This window comes from Microtus pennsylvanicus, chromosome 9, assembly GCF_037038515.1.
Source record: "Microtus pennsylvanicus isolate mMicPen1 chromosome 9, mMicPen1.hap1, whole genome shotgun sequence".
NCBI classification, from domain to species: Eukaryota; Metazoa; Chordata; class Mammalia; order Rodentia; family Cricetidae; genus Microtus; species Microtus pennsylvanicus.
In genome coordinates this window covers 82,837,040-82,857,844 of record NC_134587.1, presented here as the reverse complement: position 1 = coordinate 82,857,844, position 20,805 = coordinate 82,837,040, and the positions used below count along the sequence as shown (strand labels likewise).

Here is a 20,805-nt window from a genome sequence, read left to right as displayed (position 1 = left end):
CACATCAAATTCCTTTTAAAGTGAGTGCACATGGCTTGCTAAAGCGGGCGTTTTGGGAAATTGAATCTCCCCTCTCTCCCCGGGGACTGGCATTTTGGAAGCTTTCCTAGATGGTCCTTACAAAGGTGGATTCCCTTCCGTGTGCCGTCTCTCATACGAATATTTCCCGGAGTATTTTTCTCTACCGGGAACTATTTTGTTTACTGTTTGGTATCTGTGTTCCCCACATTATGAAAGCGTGTCTCCGTGTTAACTGTGGACTTTGGGTCTTTTTCATTCTTTATATTGAGCTGCTAGAACAATGTATGATTACTGTAACTAATTAGAAGCTATTGGGCCACGCTTGGTGGCACGTATCTCTAATTCCAGAACTTGGAAAGTGGGGGCAGGAGATGGTGAGTTCAAGCCAGTCTTCATAACATAGTAACAGCTTTAAAAATCACAGCCCTTAGCTGGACTGTGGTGGTGCACGCCTTTAATCCCAGCACTCAGGAGGCAGAGGCAGGCGAACTCTGTGAGTTTGAGGCCAGCCTGGTCTACAAGAGCTAGTTCCAGGACATTCTCCAAAGCTACAGAGAAATCCTGTATCGGAAAAAAAAATCACCACCTTAACTTAATTTGCTATTCTCTCAAGATTGCGTTTTGGGTGGGGGATAGCGTAATGCTCAAAATATCTGACAAATAACCTAAAGAAGAAAAGTAAATGATCTATATTTAGATGGTGATATATTCATAAAATATTTCTTTGGCTTTGATCTGTTAGGAAATAGTCTATCTAAATAGCATTTGCAAGCAGCTCTTGAAAAATTTTCATTTTAAATGTCTACAGTTATGAGTAAATGCTTACTGAATTAATTTTTTTTTCAAGATTTCTGTATCAGGCCTCACCAGGACTATAACTAATGCATATTCATAAACTTGTTTTTATAGGGAAATGGACTAAGCTCCGGTACTTGGCAAAGAAGGCAGACTTTTGCTCTTGGTCATGTGAATGTACAGTCCAGCCAGCAGGTAAGATGAACGTATTTTCCAGACAATACCAAGAACCTTGTTCTTATGTGTACCATAAGAAGCTGGGGAACATTTAGCTTGGGATCTGAGTGCGCCTAAGGGAAGCTCCGAGGAAGCAGTGTTTAATCAGAGATCTGAAATGTAGGTGGGTGTATTCCTGCACACTAACAATGCCAGAAAACATTCCTTGGTGTATTAGTGAGAGAGAAGATGCAGTGCACTAGTGGGGTGCCTTATTCTAGGGAGTTTATTATGGTTGACTAATTAAATTAGGATAATTAAAACAACCTGTGATCCCAGCACCCAAGAAGAGTGGGAGTTTGTGAGTTCGTGGTCGTCTTTGGCTACATAGCAAGTTTTAGGCTAACCTGGAAAAAAAAAAAAAACCCTGTCTTAGAAAAAAAAATGTTATGTGGGAAAGGTGGCTGTCTGCCTTCTGGCTTTGGCTTTGCCCCTTTTGGCCAGCCTTAGAGAAATACCAGCCAGCCCGTTCCTCTCGGAACATGTGTGACAATGGGTTCTGGTGTCTGCCATGTAGCCCTACACTAGACAGGTTGTGGATACCGAGTCCAGTTCTTGTTTGTGTGCAAGTCCTGGGAATGTGCTTGTTTTCAGAGCTCTGATATTCAATAGGAAAAACTGCCCCAGGACATCTATAAGCTACAAAACAACATTTTCAGTTTTTATTTTTGAAGTTTCTCTCCTTTTAATTTTATGTTTTGTATTTAGTGTGAGTTTGTGTGTGAGAGCACACGCTTGCATGCTCGTGTGCTTTATGCAGTCCAGTGCAAGTGAAAGTCGGAGCCCCATGGTGTCACTGGCAGGAGGTGATTTCTATAGAGCCTTCTTGCTGGCAAGCTCTATTATCGAGGTTATTTTTGTTTGGTTTTTTAGACTCCTGTAGCTTTTTAGACTCTTATAGCCGAGGATTGTGGGCATGAGGTTTTATTACCAAAATTCATATTTGAGAATGACTGATTCTGAGTGTTTGGAGGATAACCTCAACAGGGTCAGTGTGAGTATTTTAGCCTTGGCTCCTAGTTGGCTGTCTAGGAATACTTCTAGACCTCACCAGCACGTGCTTGGGAAGGTTTTGTTAGCCTTTTCTCCCTGTACACGTTATTTCATATTTTTAAATATATTCTTGGGCGCCGTTGATTTTACCATGTGATTTATTGGCGTGACCCCTGATGAGTTTAACCATGCAAGAATTGAAAAGCATTTTCTGAGTAAACTCCCTATTGGTAAATAAACTCTTTAAGCAAAGGAGAACTAGGAGAAGTAGAAGTGGCAAGAGAGGAGCTTGGAGAAAAGAGAATCAAACCACGCTGCAGTTATTTCATTTGAGCTGATTAAGAGAACAGCTTTTGTATACCGGCCGAGATATGATCATGACATGATTTTGCTCGTTAAATATTCTTGAATATGGCCTTTCTCAATTATGTCATTAGTTTAAAGACATAAAGAATAGGTATGTGGTGTGTGCGGTGTGCGGGCGGGGGTGAGGGGGATGCTCTTGGCCCTAGCAGTTGAAATGTGCTTTGTTTTTGTTTGCTGTATTCATCTTTTTTTGTTCATCATCTCCATTGAGATGATGTTTTTATTAACATGACCATTTCGAAGTAGTTTTAAGCTGTTAATAGTCATCCCGCAGCTTTGGCATTTGCCCTGGTTTAAAGAGCGTTTACTTTCTGTTCCTACAGCAAGACATCAGAACAATAAAGATACCTTTTGTTGGGCACATGATTTGAACATTAAGCAAAAGGCAGGTAGAAAAACAACAGTGTGTCTGTGCTTCTATGCTGCAACTTTAAATGGTCTTGCTTTTTCAATTTGGCTTTGCTCTTGGTCCTTTGGTTTGTTTTTTAAAATTAATGGAAAAATAGCCTTAAATTCACTGGGATTCCATCAATTTTGTGTGTTTTTTTTTTTTTTTTTTTTTTTTTTTTTTTTTTTAGTTTTTCGAGACAGGGTTTCTCTGTGGCTTTGGAGCCTGTCCTTGCACTAGCTCTTGTAGACCAGGCTGGCCTAGAACTCACAGAGATCCGCCTGCCTCTGCCTCCTGGGATTAAAGGCGTGCGCCACCACTGCCCGGCTGTGTTTTACTTTTTGGATCCCAGAGAATCTTCTAGAAAATAGGCCAACAAACTCCAGTCCAGGATTGAAATTTTGCCCCTTCTTATTTTATTGTGACAACATTCTCATTCCTTTTATTCTCTGCTTCTCACTTCAAGAAGGCTGAGTAGTTTAAACAGACACGTGGGACCTGTTCAAGCCTATAGCTGACTCTGTACAAAACAATAATAATAATAGCTACTGTTCCTTCCCCACTTAAAGCAGTAGGATCCAGGGTAGAATGAGAAACAAGAAAAAAAATAGCACTAACTCACATGTATGCCCAGCATTCACTGTGTACTGTGGACTATGCCCTTGCAAGCCTCATTACCTTTCCCATTCACCGCTCCTCCCACTCCGGCGGAGGAAAGAAAGCAGGACTGTCTCACTTCGTTGCCTCTAAGTCTTTTCATCAACTGCAACCAAACAGTAGGATTGCCCAGGTACTTTTTAAAATTGCAAACTTAAACTTTCCGCAAATGCCTTTATTAGTATTTCATACCAGAGTTTGCAACTTAATAGCATTTGGCATGCGTTGCTTACTTTATTATTTATTTTTAATTCATTTGTTTTTTTGAGGTAGGGTTTCATGTAGTTCTGGTAGGGTCTTTAACTCTATACCTGAGGATAACTTTGAACTTTTGACACCCTGCCTCTACCTCCCACAGTGCTGGGGTTACAAGTGTTACTCTCACAGTCCTTTTATGCTCTGCTGGGGATTGTACCGAGGGCCTTGTGCACTCTAGCTGAGCGTTCTACCAGCTGAGCCACGTCCCCGGTCCACGTTTGTTATTTTATGTGCTTATGAACATTCTGTGCTATTAAGGCATATTTTTGGTATGTTTATTTACTGATGTGTCCTGCGCAATGCTTAGTCTAGAATAGGGGTGGCACCGTACTGAGTGTGCAGTCAGTGCTAGCCCACTGGAAAGTTCCAGTCAGGCAGGTGTGCTGAGGGTTACAATTTATTTTCTTTTAGTCTAAGGTGTTAGTGTAAGTTAGTTAAGCTTTTTTGTAAAGTGAGTTGTAAACCTTTTTTCCCCTTTTTATTTATTCTTTTCTCATGCAGTGTATCCCTACCCCGGTTTCTCCCTCCACTCTTCCCAGTCTCACTGCCTACCCACACCTCCACCGTCCTGCTCCTCCCTTTCCCTTCAGAAAAGAGCGGGGCTCTCAGGAATATCAGCCAAACATGGCATAACAAGATTCAAACCCCTTATATCAAGGCTGGACAAGGCAACCCAATAGGAGGAAACAGGTCCCAAAAGCAGACAAAAGAATCAGAGACACCCCTACCCCTACTGTTTTGTTGTTGCTGCTGTTGTTTTGGTTTTTTGGAGCCAAGGTTTCTCTGTAGCTTTAGTGCCTGTCCTGGAACTAGCTCTTGTAGATTAGGTTAGTCTTGAACTCACAAGAGATCCTCCTGCCTCTGCCCCCCGAGTGCTGGGACTAAAGGCGGGAGCCATCACCGCCTGGCAAATGTCATTTTTACTGATTTTTTTTGAGACAGGGTTTCTCTGTAGCTTTGGGGCCTGTCCTCGAACTAGCTCTTGTAGATTAGGTTGGTCTCGAACTCACAAGAGATCCGCCTGCCTCTGCCTCCCTATCCCCACTGTTATGAGTCCCACAAATACAGCATGCTAACAACCATAGCATAAATGTAGAGGACGTACCACGCAGACTCATACAAGCTCTATGATTGCCAATTGAGTCTCTGAACCTTATGAACTCTGTTTAGTTGATTCTGTGGGCCACTTTCTCTTTGTGTCCTTGACCTCTCTGGCTCCTACAATCCTTCCGCCTCCTGTTCAGCTTTTTGCCAGTCATTTTTGTTTCTGCCCTATATCCTGGGCTACCCAACTTCCCATTCTTGTGTCATCCAGGCACTGTCATGCATGGTGATTGGCCACTCCCACAAGTTCTGAGCCACCATTTCCCTAGCATATCCTGCAGGCAGGACTGGTCAAAGGTTTTGTGACTAAGTTGGTGTCCTTCCCCACCATTGGAAGCCTTGGCCAGTTCAGGCTCCATATTCCCCCATTACTAGATTTCTGCATCAACCCCAAATGCCCTCCAATTCCAGTACTCTCTCCTTCCCTCCATCTGATCCTTCCTGTTCCCATCCCCACCCACCCGCCACTCCACCAACAAAATCTGTTCTAGTTCCTCTTCCCACCCAGGGAGATCATGGCATCCACCCCCCACTTGAGTCTTCCTTACTTACCCTCTCTGCATCTGTGGGTTGTAGCATGATTAGCATTGACTTTACAACTAATACTGTTTTTGTCTTTCTGGGTCTGGGCTACCTCACTCAGGATGATTGTTCTATTTCTATCCATTTGCCTGAAAAGCTCATGGTGCCTTTTTTTTTTTTTGGTTGGTTGGTTGGTTTTTTTGTTTTGTTTTTTCGAAATAAGGTTTGTCTATGTAACAGCCCTGGCTCTCCTGGATCTAGTCTTTCTAGACCAGCTGGCCTTGAATGTTCACAGAGATCCACCTGCCTCTGTCTCCCAAAGTTGGTTGAGTTTTTTTTTTTGTTGTTTGTTTGTTTGTTTTATTTTTTAAGACAGGGTTTCTCTATAACAGCTCAGGCTGTCATAGAACTTATTTTGCATACCAGACTGGCCTTGAATGCACAGATTTACCCCCCCCTCCTGCCTCTCTGCTTTCCTGTCTTAGTATGAAAGGCAATATCATTTTTTTTTTACAGCTGAGTAGTACCCCACTGAGTTCTCTGTATTTATTCTTAGGTTGAGGGATATCTAGGTTGTTTCCTTTTCCAGTTTGTGACTGTTAGGCGTAAAGCTGCTATGAACATATTTGAGCAAGTGTCTTTGTGGTAGATAGGATAGAGCATCTTTTGGGTGTATGTCCAAGAGTTGTATAGCTGGGTCTCAAGGTAGATCCATTCTCAGTTTTCTGACAAAAACACCATATTGATATGCCTGGTGGTTGTACCAGTTTGCACTCCTACCAGCATTGAGGAGTGATCCCTTTGCTCCACATCCTCAACAGCTTGAGCTGTCCCTTGTGTTACTGATCTTAGCTATTCTTTTTTTGTTTGGTTTTGTTTTTCAAGACACGGTTTCTCTGTAGCTTGGGAGTGTCCTGGAAGTCACTCTGTAGAACAAAATGGCCTTAGACTCAAAGAAATCTGCCTGTCTATACCTCCAGAGTGCTGGGATTAAAGCGTGTGCCACCACCTCCCAGCTGACTTTAGCCATTCAGTAAGATGGAATCTTTGTTTGGATTTGTGTTTCCCTGATGGCTTAAGATGTTCAGCATTTCTTTAATGTTTTAATGTGTTTCTCAAGCCAATTTGAGATTCTTCTATTTTGAATTCCTCTGTTTAGATCTGTACCACATTTTAATAGAATATAAACATTTATTAGTAGAGAAGAGAAAACATACAGAAATTCTGGATTCTTTCTCTTCATTCACTAGTTTTGTAATGAAGTCCAAATACCAGCTAGGAAGGTATTTATAAGGATAAATTTTTCTTAATCACCCTGTACTTACTGTATATATGGTGGACTTTTAATAGAAACCATATACTGCAAGCTAAGAATATTCTAATAGTTTACAAGAAGCTTAGAGCAACGGGTATTAAACAGAGGATACCTTTTAGTGCAAAATATAATAGTGACACAACTGTGTGTCTCTTAAGTGTTTAATTCATTTGAACAAGGAAATGGAAAAATACAAATAATCAAGACAAGCCTAGCTTTAAGATTTTTTTTTTTTTGTATTCAGTTTGTATTTGTTCTACTTTCACGTCATCTCCAATAAGCTGATAGACGTAAGTGACCACTGTAGAAGCCTGGATATCCATCAAGACAAATGACAAAATATTTGTTTCCAAGGAATTATATGCCCCAGTGGCAGAACCTGGGTTAATGTAGAATTTATTTTTATACTCAAATGCTTCAAATTTGTGTGTCCTGAGATAGGAATGTCCACATCCAACTGCCTCTGCAGCAGGGCCAAGCTAGCCACTTCTCCCCATGGAATAACTGGTGTCCATGGATCAAACTGATCTTGAACAGTCACAGCCTTCTGTTTTGGGGAATTCAGATTCTCATTGAAGTCTTCTCTCTTACAATGTGGATGTAGCCAGCCAGAGTCTTGAGATAGCCATAGCTCTCCTTGGTGCAAAGGTTCTTAGTGCAGAGAATGTTCTGGATTTTTCCTGGCATCAGGAGTTTTTAATTTAGCCAGCAGACTGTTGCACTGGTGTGGAATGTGCAGATCTCCTAACACCAACACCAATCTGTGCCCACTCATTCTGTCACCAGACTTCATTCAGTCACCGTGAACACTCATGCCCTCTTCCTCAGGTTCCTTAGTAGCTCTACCACATTTTTTTAATTTGTTTGTTTTATTGCTGTGTAGTTTCTTGAGTTCTTTAAAATATTTTGGATGTCCAAAGCCACAGAGAAACCCTGTCTCGAAAAACCAAAAAAAAAAAAATATTTTGGATGTTAGCCTTCTATAGGATGTGGTATTGGTGAAAATTTTTTCTCATTCTGTAGGCTTTCATTTTGTCCTATTGACTGTGTCCTTTTTTGCCTTACAGAAAATTTTCAGTTTCCTGATGTCCCATTTATTGATTGTCGATCTTAATGCCTGTGCTATTGATGTTCTGTTTAGAAGTTGTCTCCCGTGTGAATGCATTCAGTGCTACTCCCCACTTTGTCCTACCGGGTTCAGTGATCTGGTTTTATGTTGAGATCTTTGATCCACTTGGACTTGAGTCTTGCCCATGGTAATACACGGATCTATTTGTATTCTACATGCAGACATTTTAGATCAGTACCATCTTGAAGATGCATTCTTGGATTGTATATTTCTGGTTTTTTTTTATCAAAACTCAGGTGTACATAGGTGTGTGGACTTACCTCTGGGTCATCGATTCCATTCTATCAATTCACCTGTCTTTCTATGCCAATACCATATGGTTTTTATTACTATAGGTCTGTAGAGCTTGAAATCAGGAATGGTGATACCTCCGGAAGTTCTTTTTTATTGTTCAATATTGTTTTAGCTATCCTGGGTTTCCTTTTTCCATATGAAATTGAGTGTTATACTTTTAATTTCTGTGAAGAATTGTGTTGGGATTTTATTGGGAATTGCATTGAATCTGTAGTTTGCCTTTGGTAGGATGACCATTTTTACTATGTTAATTGTACTAATCCATGAGCATGGGTGATTTTTCCATCTTCTGATACCTTCTTCCGTTTCTTTCTTCAAAGACTTAAAGTATTTGTCATACAAGGGTTTCACTTGCTTACTTAAGGTTATCCCAAGATACTTTATATTGTATGAGGCTGTTATGAAGGGTGTTGTTTCCCTGGTTTCTTTCTGTTTGCTGTTTGTATGTAGGAGGGCTACAGATTTGTAGTTGTTGCTAAAGTATCCAGCTACTTTGCTGAAGGTGTTTATCAGCTGTAGGAGTTCCCTGGTAGAATTTTTGGGGTTGCGTATGTATACTTATCATCTGCAAATAATAATGCTCTGACTTATTCCTTTCCAATTTGTATTCCCTTGATCTCCTTCAGTTGTCTTGCTCTAGCTAAAAATTCAAGTATTACATTGATGCGATGGAGAGTGGGCAGCCTTGTCCTATTTCTGATTTTAGTGGAATTGCTTAGTTTCTCTTCATTTAGTTTGATGTTGGCTATTATTGGCCTGCTGTAAATTGCCTTTTTTATGTTTAGGTATGTCCCTTGTATCCCTAATCTCCACAACCTTTATCACGAAGGACTGTTGGAGTTTGTCAAAGTCTTGTTCAACATCTAATGAGATGATCATGTGGTAAACCATTTTGTTTTTTTTCAAGACAGGGTTTCTCTGTGGTTTTGGACCCTGTCCTGGAACTAGGTCTTGTAGACCAGGCTGGTCTCGAACTCACAGAGATCCGCCTGCCTCTGCCTCCCAAGGTATATGTAATTTTATTTAGAGAGTCTGTGTTTGCACACACACACATGTGTTCACTCAAATATGTGGCTCACTTGTGGAAGTCAGAGAACAGTTTGTGGGAGTTGGTTCTATCCTACTACCTGGGTCCCAGGATCAAACTCTTGAGTGGCCAGCAACTTACTGCTGAGCCATCATCCCACTGTCTGTACACCATTTACTGACGTCATTTCCTCACAGTTGCTGTAGTACTGGAATATGTTTTAACTTTAGGTTATTATCTAAGGCAGGTGTTTCCTGGGAGTGACTCTTCTGGATCAGCACTCTCTGGAAGTGATTAACATTCATCTTTCACGAAGGAAGCAGCCAAGACAACATGAACAAGGAAGTAAAGAAAATGGCAAAGACAAGTGGCCAGAACGGCCTGGACAGTCGAGCCCTCAGAGGGAACACTAAACAAGAGGAGGTGGACCAAGTCCAGAAGACAAACATGGAACCTCTTCACATAACATACACCATCCACGATGAAGATATATACGGTGAGACCAACCCCGACACTGAGGAAGATGACTTCCCTGATGGTTACATAGAGTGCATCATCAGAGGTGAGTTTTCTGAACCTATTTTAGAAGAGGATTTACTTTTTAAAGCTTTTGAAAACCTAGAGAAAGCCGAACAAGACCTTTCTCGCCAGGTTCTTGAAGCGAGTTCCCTTCTTGAAAGTTCTTTGGAATATGTGACTAAGGGAACAAAACAGGAGAAAAGGGAGGCCATGCAAGAACAGCCTCAACAGATTGTTGGAGCAGACTCAGAACTCGGGTGTTCCAAGTCCAAGTCCATGACTAGCTGGAAGCTTCCTGTTGAAAAAATACCAAAAGTTGATTCATCAGATCCTCAGCAGCTTGTGGGATCAACTGAAGAGAAGCCAAAGGGTGGTGCGTCCGGTGGCATTTTATCGATGCTGAAGTGTCCCCACACAGGCTGCACGAAGAAGCTGAAGGACAAAACTGCCCTGAGGAAGCACATGCTTGTTCACGGTCCCCGTCAGCACGTGTGTGCAGAGTGTGGGAAAGCTTTTGCTGAGAGCTCGAAACTAAAGCGACACTTTCTGGTGCATAATGGAGAGAAGCCATTTCAGTGCACCTTCGAAGGGTGTGGGAAGCGCTTCTCGCTGGACTTCAACCTGCGCACCCACATCCGCATCCACACTGGCGATAAGCGCTTTGTGTGCCCCTTTGATGGCTGCTCCAAGGGCTTTATTCAGTCAAATAATCTGAAAACTCACATCCTCACCCATGCAAAGGCAGGGAAGAAATGCTGAAGACCAAGACAGAGATTGTCCTCAGGCTGGGTGTCTTAATGGAAGAATCAGTCAGTGGGGAGACCTCCACTGTGGAATGTTTGTTGGGAGTTTCGCAACTCTAGAAAGCAAACTTTTATTCTTTATGCTTCATTATACCATTTTAAGGACATTTATTTCATGGTGTAGTTCCAACAGAAAAGTCAATGTTGGAGTTACTTCAGAAGCATACTCTTTAATAATATATGTGCTGCATTATTGAATGTGATGATTTTTGCCTACTTCGTAGAAAATCACTGATTTTTAATTATAGTTTCTGATTGCTTAGCTTTACCTTTAAAACTGTACTTCATGGTAGATGCGATAATCCTAAATAAATGAATGAGTACTTACATGTTTTTAAATTAAATTCTTTAATTTTCATTTTCCTCCTTGTATCAAACTATTAATTATGATTAAATGTGAATGGTTACATAATAAAGTTGATCCATCTGAATTTTAGATGTTTCAAAACATAAGGAGAGAGCTCTGAAAATGTGCTACATTTCTGAAAAGTAAGTCAAAACTGCATTAAAAAGATAACAGCTGGTCATGGTGGTGCATGCCTTTATTCCTTGCACTCAGAAGGCAGAGACAGGCAGATCTGTGAGTTCGAGTCCAGCCTGGTAAACCTTGAGCTCAGGAGACCAGTCAAAACTATAGAGGATTATATCTCTAGAGGAGAGGAGGAGTTGTTTTTTAAAATATAGCGAAAGAGTGGGTTGTGGTGGTACACACCTTTGATCCCAGCACTCAGGAGGTATAGGCAGGCAGATCTCAGTGAGTTTGAGGCCAGCCTGGTTCACAGGACAAGTATCAGTTTGACCAGAACTACACAATGAGAAGCTGTTTCCAAAATTAGAGAGTTACTAAAATTTAATACTAATGCACCAGTCTGTTAGGGCAGAAATTGTCCAGTCTGTTCTGTTAGAGTGCTCTATTAAATTTTTGAGGGCCACCACCATAGTGACCAAACAGTGCCTCAAATACTAAAAATTATCTTCTGATTGTGGAGGCCACCTGTCTGAAATCAAAGGTCACACCAGGGTTCTTGCTATTGTTTTCTGTTTGACATTAATTCCTCCAATCTATAAACATGGGATAGCTTTTCATTTTACATTAAGTTTCAACTTCAGCACTATTTATAATTTTTCAGTGTGTTTCCTTCCTTGGTTAAATTTCTTCCAAAGTATTTAATGTAACCGTACATAAGAATATTCGGATTGTTTTGACTCCAGATTATTGCCAATATATAGAGATGTGATTGATTGAACAAGCTGGAAACTGTCAATACAGATTCTTTCTCTTTAACCATAGTGCCCTGGGGCTGGAGAGATGGCTCAGAAAATAAAAGTTGGTACTTGTATACTGGAGGCGGGCAAGGCGGGTTTACCCAACACCCACATCAGGCAGCTTACTACTTCTTATAACTCCTTTTCAGGTGGCCCAATGCCCTTTGACCTCAATGAGCACCCATGCAAATGTGGTGCACACACACAAATGATTTTTGATTCTTTTTTTTTTTTTAAGAATGACTTTATGTAGCACATGAAACACTGTTCGACTTCATGGAACCTTTTGAGACAGGGTCTAACTGTAACTCTGGCTTGCCTGAATCTTACAGTGTTCCACCACAAGCTGCTTGTCAGGTTCCTGTATTACACTCTCCTGCCGGGTGCATGCATGCGTGGACATCCGTGTGCTCTTGTGTTGTAATTACCCTATGCACTGGCTCCGATTGAATAAACTGCATGATTGCATCCTGCACTGGACATAGAACAGTGCACGTTACATTAAAAGCCCATTGTATGTGCAACTCCGAGCAAGAGACTATAATTAAAAGGCAATTGGATGAAATTAGCTTTAAGAGCACAAGAGTATAAGCAAGCTTTGGTAAATGAACATTAATGGTTAACATGTGGGTTTTATTAGGTTTTTCTTTGCTCCTTTCTCTGTGACCCCAGAGTTGAATTTCTTAGATGTTAGTGGACCAGACATGAAGAACACCTGTACCAAACTGTGCTTTACCATATGGCTAAAGTCATATCCATAAAGCAAGCTAGCAGAACTTTTGTGACTTTAGTAAATCAAAGGTATTAAAGAAGACCTCAGTGATGCCCTGGGCATTAATAAACTATTCTTAGCACTCCTAAGATCATAGAAGTGTGCCATAAAAAGCATAGTACATGCTGCCTACAACTCAAAATGATGGTCATAAAGTACACATACAAATCAAAGAAGTAATAAAACTGGGAAGAATTTTGATAATCATCACCGTTAAATGTCAAAATGCTGCACACAATATATGTAATTACACCCAGTTTTCTAAGAAAATTGGTGCTTGTACAAACTGCTGAGGACCGAGCATGGTGAAATTTTGTGGATGGAAATGCTTTGGGGGTTTGCCAAGAAGTCTATGGTTTTTAGAACTTTCTATCTCTCCTAGTAACGATGGAAGCAACTTCTTTACCATTGCCCCTACTAAAATGTAAGCTCTTAGCTGGGTAGTGGTGGTGCACGCCTTTGTACCACATGCTTATACAATAAAAAATTATCAGTTTGTGATTATTTTACTATTATTTGTGATGTTGTAAAAATCTGTGCACCCCACCTACCCTGCGCTCACATGAGCCTGAGTAACTTCTCTCACTAAGAATAACATCCAGGACAAAAAAAAAATCTATGTGCGCATGGAGACCTTGTCTAGGTGCGTGCGTAGGGGGAGAGCACAGAGAGCCTGGCCATGGACTAATGAGGCTGCCGAGCCTTAGTGAAGGAGCCATTTTGGGAAGTTCATCCACCACCAACCCACAGGGAGCTTGCTCTACCGTGGGAAGCAGATTTTCTAAAGGGTTCGTTGTGATGTTTCTAAGTCCGTAAATGACAAAATGAAGTGGCTGTTTCAGATGTTTGGGGGTTCAGAAGTTTGGGGGTTGGCAGCCAGTATCAATTATCAACCTTGTTGAGGGTTATTTGAAGTTCAGTCACTGCCTGACATTTGTATGTTTTCTATATGCACAGACACAGCCTAGATATAAGCATATTATAGTGTAATACAGAGATAATGTCTAGAATCAGGTGGAAATCGTCCACTATTTTTTTTCTACTCTGTCCATAGGGTTGCCATCCATGAAGCCAGCCATTCCACATGTCAGTGCTTCGTAAGCAATTGTCACACTGTGTTTATGAGAAAATGACAGAAAAGAAAAGTAGATGGAGATGCAATTTTTGTTGGAGGGGGGATTGTTGTGGTTTGTTTGTATGTTTGCTTGGTTGGTTTCTTGTTTTGTTTTGAGGCAGTATCTCATGCAGCCCAGCCTGGCTTAAACTCATTATTAAGATATAGCTGCAAAAGACTTTGAACATCTAATCCTCCTGCCTCCACCTCTTGAGTGCCCTTGTAATCCACCATCCAGTGTTTGTGCGCTGGGATGGAATCTGTGAATTCATACATGGTAGAGAAGTACTCCACCAGATGTACCACATAGTTTTTGTTTGTTTTTAGAAAAAAATATGTCCGGCCTGAGGTCTGCTGAAGTTTGGGTGCAGTTCCATGGAGGGCTGACTGTAATGTCAAAATTGCATTCTTGATGTAGCTTCAGAGGAAAACACAGAAAACTGGAGAATTCCCTCTTCGTGGACTGGGAAGGCAGTTGTATTTGTTAAATGATCTAAAGAAACTGCAGTTGCCTTAACCAAAACTGAGTCTTGTCTTTCAAGGCTAGTGCGGGGATAATCCCCAGTTGGAAGGAGCAGTTTCTCCTCTGAGAGCTCTCAGCATCCCACCATTGCCCTTAAAAGCCACGCTCCCCTTTAACGTTCAGACCCAAGCCACAGCTCTTGGATAATTCTTAGCAGTGAAACTGAGATGAGACTGAAACATTGAAAGAGCCTCTTCTTACTGGGAAGAAAGGAACACAGTATAACTTGCTTTCCTTCAGCTCCTGGGCTTAAGACAGAGCCACTTCTTTCGGAATTTGAATTTAACCAAAAAGCACTCGTGGTTCATGTTTCTCTGAGACCTGGTTTCTGCTTTTTTTTTCTTTTTGTTTGCTCAATATGTTTCCCTCCTTTTCTGAAAGTTTAATATACACAATCATGTGACTTCACGTTTCTCTTATGTGTTGACGATACATACAATTTGCCAGCCTCAAAATACAGATGAATGGAAACAGGGTCTTTTATATATAGTTAAGGCTGTCCTTGAGCTTCTGATCTAACTGCCTCCTCCTAAGTATGGAGATTACAGACAGGTACCACTCACTGTGCCTGGATTTGTGCTGGGGATCAAGGTCAGGGCTATATTTCTAGTCCTCATACACATTCGTCATGAACTTTTTCTGCTGGAACTCCACAGAAAACATTAAAAACATTAGAGTATTTAACTAGAAAACCTTTAAACCTCCAACATGGGAATGGAAAACAGACATGAGAGAGAACTTCGTAGCGGCTGGTCAGGGGTCTTACAACCCATCTTAAAAGGACTAGGACTTTATCTTCTAGTCAATAAAGTAAGCATAAGAGGGATTAAGCAGGTAGCGACATGATCAAATTCACTTTTGAGAAAAGTCATCTGGGAGGCAGACTGAAGATGGATTAGCAGGAAGGAAAATAAGCAGCTGTTGCAATAACCCAGAAGAGAGACGACAAGTCTTATTGGGCCTTATATTTCCAGCGCAGATAGAGAACACAAGAAGTGATTAATGGGTGTTTAAATAAATGCTTGGCTAGACATAACTGAGAAGATTTCCAGGCAGCAGTAAAAATAGAAAAACGACAGATGCCCTAAACTCAAAGTCAGTGACACATGGCAATCAAAGGACAAACCATCTAACTTAAAATGGCCATAAGGCTTGAGAAGACACTTCTCCAGAGAAGGTACACAAATATCCAGTAGACACAGGAGAAGATGTTCCCTGGTGTCACTCGAGAAATGCCCGTCAGAACCACAGTTGGCACACTTCGCATTCACTAACATGGGTTTTCCACATGGGGAGGAAACCAGACCCTCAGCCACTGCTGGTGACAGCCAGTACAGTGGCTTCTGATGTCATAAAAGAGATGTGTGCCATCCTGGTGACTCTTTGTTTTCCACGGATACTCTCCTGAAGAATGGTAGCACTCTGAAGTTGACAGTCATAGTTAGATGGGGGAAAAAACCATGCAAAGGATACTGATCATTTTAAGAAGGTTAGCTCTCATTTAGATACTCCATAATCATCCCGCCGTCCAACACTTCACAGTGTACTTCAGGTTGGCCTTTCTTTCTTCCTGGTGTATAGGTGTCTTCCAGATTAGGAAAATAAATACATTGCCTCCTTGAGGACCTGTAGATTATATAATTGTTCAGGCCACTGGGTGCATTCTTTACAAGTGGGACCTACAACAAGAAATATGCAGAGTATCACTAACAGGCACATCTAAAATAGCAAGATAGCCAAAGCAAGTTTTAAGAATTACTTTTTAGGTGGCACATGAAATTGAGATTTCTCATGTATAAGGCGTTGTTTTGAAACACATATATTCCAATATACATTCAAATAGCAAAATAGAGGCAATTAAACTTAAACCTTACCTTGCAGTTGCTTTTTTTTTTTGTAGCTGGAACTTGTAAGATTTATTTTCAACAATTTTTAGTCTACACAACATGCACCCGTTTTTTTAATCACCCTCACCATCTTATGCATTGAAACTAGTAAACTGATTCCTCCTAACATCTCTCTAGTGAAGCCCCTCCCTCTCTCCCTCCCTCCTTCCCTCCCTCCCTCCGTTCCATCCCTTGATCCCTTGCTATCACCATTCTGCCCTGGATGGGATGATTATGTGGGTCTGAAGCGAATAAACCAGCATCATCTTCTTCTGACTCTATTTTGTGTTTGCTCACACACTTCTTAGCTCTTCCCTCCCCTAACAGTCTACCTTGGCAACACATTTGCGATTTCATGGCCTGGACCAGCCCATAGTTTAGATGTATTAACCAAAATAACTGAAGTAAACTAAAACAGCTAGAAAAGATATACATCAAAAATAATTGGCATGTTATGTCTGAACAATTACTATACGCTGGTAGGAACGAACCATTCAAGGTTACTCTGACTCTCATCTAACATTGGTATAAATTACAGTATGACCTCTGAAGTTTTTGCTTTTAAAATGTCTGAACACCCAAGACTGGGCACCTTGAGGCTTTGCAGAGGCACAAGCCCTCTCTTGGTCTGGCCATACACAAAGAGCATTTTTTATTCATGGTTGTACTTTGCCATATGTCTTTTTTTATTGTATTTTGTATTTATTCTCTGACAGACTCATACCTCTATGTAGTTATCTTCATTATATCTACTTCCCAATTCTCTCCCCAACCCCAAACATGCCTCCCTCCCAACCTCATATCTTTAAAATTATTATGAAATTAGCTGGGCAGTGTTGGTGCATGCCTTTAATCCCAGCACTTGAGAGGTAGAGGCAGGAGAATCTCTCTGAGTTCAAGGTCAGTCTGGTCTCCAGAGTAAGTTCCATGACTGACTCCATAGCTACTGGGAAACCTTGTCTTGAAAATCCAAAAAATTTTAAACCTCATGTAGTTAATTCTTCCACCCATCCCACCTTGATATTTAATAGCAAGTTAGTCTGTCCCCGAAGTATCTGTCTGTATTAGACACCCCAGCTAGCTTCTGACGGCCTGTCTTTGCTGTCATGTTCTCTTTTACAAGAAGGAAAGAAACAGTTCTTGCTATTTTTCATAATTTGCTATTTATGATATAAGTGTTTTATTCAGGAAAGAGTTCTGTAAGGGATGGGAGGGGATATTTGATGGAGGGCTGGGACTTAGGGAAAGGACATGGGGATTCAACATTTTTATGGAGTGTTACTATTTGTCTCTTTTATATTGTAAAATGACAAATGTCTCTTCCTTCTTCTGAAGAGGTGGCTTCTGCTTCTCTCTTCTCCCCTACACCCCCCTCTATCTGTCTCTCTCACTCTCTCACTCTTCCACTTCTCTTTCCTTTCCATATCCCACTAAATAAACTCTATATCCCCCCCAAAAAAGAAAAATGAAACATGATATAAAAGTAATAAATATCAGCCAGGCGATGGTGGCACACGCCTTTAATCCCAGCACTCAGGAGGCAGAGGCAGGCGGATCTCTGTGAGTTCGAGACCAGCCTGGTCTACAGAGCTAGTTCCAGGACAGGCTCCAAAGCCACAGAGAAACCCTGTCTCGAAAAACCAAAAAAAAAAAGTAATAAATATCTGGTTTTAGTGTATTAAAAAAAACCTAAAGTATATATTATTAAATTATTATTAATTTTCATTAGAGTTGTTTCATTTATATTATAAATATTTTTATTTCTATTAGAAACTTAATCTTTATTTACATTATTTTGCTCTCTTTGTTAAGCTTTATTAAAATTATTCTTTGAAAAAAAATTTTTTCAAAACAGTTTCTCTGTAACATTGGAGCCTGTCCTGGAACTAACTCTTGTAGACCAGACTGGTCTCGAACTGGTGATCTCAAACAGAGATCCTCCTGCCTCTGCCTTCTGAGTGCTGGGATTGAAGGCATGTGCCACCCGGCTATTCTTTGAAATTATTATTGCCCTAATCTGAGTAAACACCTATAACACTAGCTTTGGGAGACTGAGGTAGGAGCATACTGAGTTGGAAATCAAGCCAGGCTTCATAGAGAAACCTGCCTCATAAAAATCAATAAAAAAATGGGGAGAGAGTCTAGAGAATGCATTCTTAAAACCTATCCATTCAGGGGCTGGAGAGATGGCTCAGCACTTAAAAGCACTGGCTACTCTTCCAGAGGAAACCTGGGTTCAGTTCCCAGACGCCACAACCATCTGTAACTCCAGTTCTAGAGGATTTAACATCCTCTCTGGCTTCTATGTGGACAAATGATTCACACATATACCCACAAACAAAGCACTCTTACTCATAAAATACAAATAAATAACAAAATAAATGCAAATATATGTGTTATGCCAAATATATAGTTATGGACATAAGTGTATAGGAGGTAAAAGTGAGGAAAGGATTGGAGAAAGATCGTCATAGAAGACAAAAGTTCTAGAAGTCTGAAAAGGGTAGCTGTTGTAGCACTAAGGAGGAGGTAGGAGCACAAGCCATGCTCAGGTCAGCCATCTGGTCTTGTCAATATGCAGGGAAATAGGAGTGGCATCCTGAGGTTTTCAGATGGGTACCTGGGGTGGTTTGAGTGATAATGGCTTCATATGCTCAGAGTACGTGGCACTATTAGTAGTGTGGCTTTGTTGGAGGAAGTGTGTCATAAGTAGTGTGCTTTCAAAGTGCCAAAGATCAAACCATGCCCAGTGACTCACCCTTTCTCCTTCTGCATGCCGATCCACATGTAGAACTCTCAACTCCTCCCCTAGCACCATATCTGCCTGTCTATTGCCATGCTTCCCTTCATGATAACAGCGGACTAAACCTCTGAACCATAAGCCAGTCCCAATTAAATGTTTTCCTCTATAAGAGTTGCTAACATCATTGTGTCTCTTCACAGCAATAGGAGTCTTAAGACAGCTGGGCGGTGGTGGCACTCTCCATTAATCCCAGCACTCGGGAGGCAGAGGCAGGAGGATCTCTGTGAGTTTGAGGCCAGCCTGGTTTACAAGAGCTAGTTCCAGGACAGGCTCCAAAGCCACAGAGAAACCCTGTCTCAAAAAACCAATAATAGTAATATAATAATAATAATAATAATGAAATCTTAAGACAGTACAATAATGGATTGCGTTACAGTTAAGACAGAAATCAGGACTGCAAGGGAGCAATGAAGAGGTGAGAAAACCAGATAATTCACTGTAAGAATCTCATCCTGCGTGTTGAAAGTGAAAAACTCACTGTGAAAAGTAAAACTAACGAATTTGACCAGGGAAGCTGATGTGAACAGAACTCCAATTCCAAAGAAAATATAACTCCTGCGGAATAAGCATAAACAGGAGAGGAACATAGTGCCAGAACAGGTGAGACATAAAGGGATTTCATTACATTTCAGCCTGACAAAAATCACAACGTGGAGACAAATCAAAGCTATTTCCTCTCTATTCGTCGAGTATGTATTTGCTGGAAGATGGACATAATTAGGAATGTCCGGCTAAGCCTCTGAACTAATTGGGGATTCAGAGGCCTGCTGTCTAGAAACTTATGTAGCTGAAGAAATAGCCATGGCAGTAAAGGAGCTGGCATGCCATTTATTAAAACAACAGCCAACCGAATGCATCTCATTGTCTCAAGGTTACCTTATAAATCAACGTAGAGGGGCAAAATCCTTGTAGGAGATCTGTAGGAGGATGAGCAGATAATTTAAACTATATATATATATATATATATATATCCTAAAGTGCATATCTTACTTACAGAAAGAATGAGATTTAAAAGGGTGATAATTAACAGAAATTAACACAGCTGGCATCCGTCAAATTCCAATTGCAAAGATCATATAAATTGATTTATAGTGTTCCCGTGTGACTAATGAAAGTAGATTGGTGGCCATATTGTTCCAAATGATTGCATTAGAGAACATTATCACTTCTAAGAAGCGTACATTAATAATAAAATCCTTATCACTGAAGAATAAACAAAATAATAATACTGGATCAACATTTGAGATTTTGCCACTCATGTCTTCTTATTAAATATCTTTCACATACTAAATATGTGTTTAAAAAGAAAACGCTAAAAAGCACCGGCTCTACTTTTATTTTCAGTCCCTTGGAAGAAGGAGAGGGTTCGCGAGTTTCCTGATGTCAGCTCTTGGAAAGGTTAATTATTCATCCAGCGCAATGAAGAAGCAGCCAGGTTTAACAGGACACGTGCTTCTCACTTTTACAGATAGGGGAGTGGATAATGATGTCCCTTTTGTGCCCTTCTGAAAGAAATATGGGGAACCGATACTGTCTCGCGAAAGTCTTAAAGCATGAAAATGCAGAGCCTGGTGCTCTCGCAAATCACTCATTAACAAACAAGCTCAGAGGAAATGTCTCAACTGAGCATGCTCTGATCCTTTCACAGCCATTACAGATGATCAGACTTAAATATCTCACGAACTGGTTGGTCAGCTTGACATTGTAACCTCCAAAGATTGAGGGGAAAGACTTACATGTAAAGCTTTATCTGGATACAGGAAACTCTGGATCAGGAAGAGTTCAGAATTTTTTAAAGGGGAAGGGCTGGGTAAACAAACATTCTTTGAATGAATTATGACTCAGGATTGTACAGAAATAGCGAGAATCAGTTTTTCTCCCCTTCTTCCCCCTAGCAAAGACTCTGCATCTATAATACAAGAAATAGAGTTGAGGATATGACTCAAACTTTGAAGTGTGTGGCAAACAAGTATGAGCACTAAAGTTCAGCGGGTATAGTAGCCAACTGTAATTCTAGTGTTCTGAAGGTAGAGA

The 20,805-nt window shown here is 40.8% G+C and overlaps 1 protein-coding gene and 1 pseudogene across 1 annotated transcript; one reads left to right on the top strand and one right to left on the bottom strand.

The window, feature by feature from the left end:
• Positions 1–6,895: 6,895 nt before the first annotated feature.
• Positions 6,896–7,458, bottom strand: LOC142856904 (vacuolar protein sorting-associated protein 29-like; annotated as a pseudogene).
• A 1,960-nt stretch (positions 7,459–9,418) lies between these two features.
• Positions 9,419–10,363, top strand: Zfp42 (ZFP42 zinc finger protein). The gene has a single exon (XM_075984541.1). The coding sequence runs from the start codon at positions 9,419–9,421 to the stop codon at positions 10,361–10,363; it is 945 nt and encodes a 314-aa protein (XP_075840656.1).
• Positions 10,364–20,805: the final 10,442 nt, after the last annotated feature.

Bases quoted from the DNA above. Each gene is read 5' to 3' on its own strand.
- Zfp42 (XM_075984541.1), top strand. From the start codon at position 9,419: ATGAACAAGGAAGTAAAGAAAATGGCAAAGACAAGTGGCCAGAACGGC.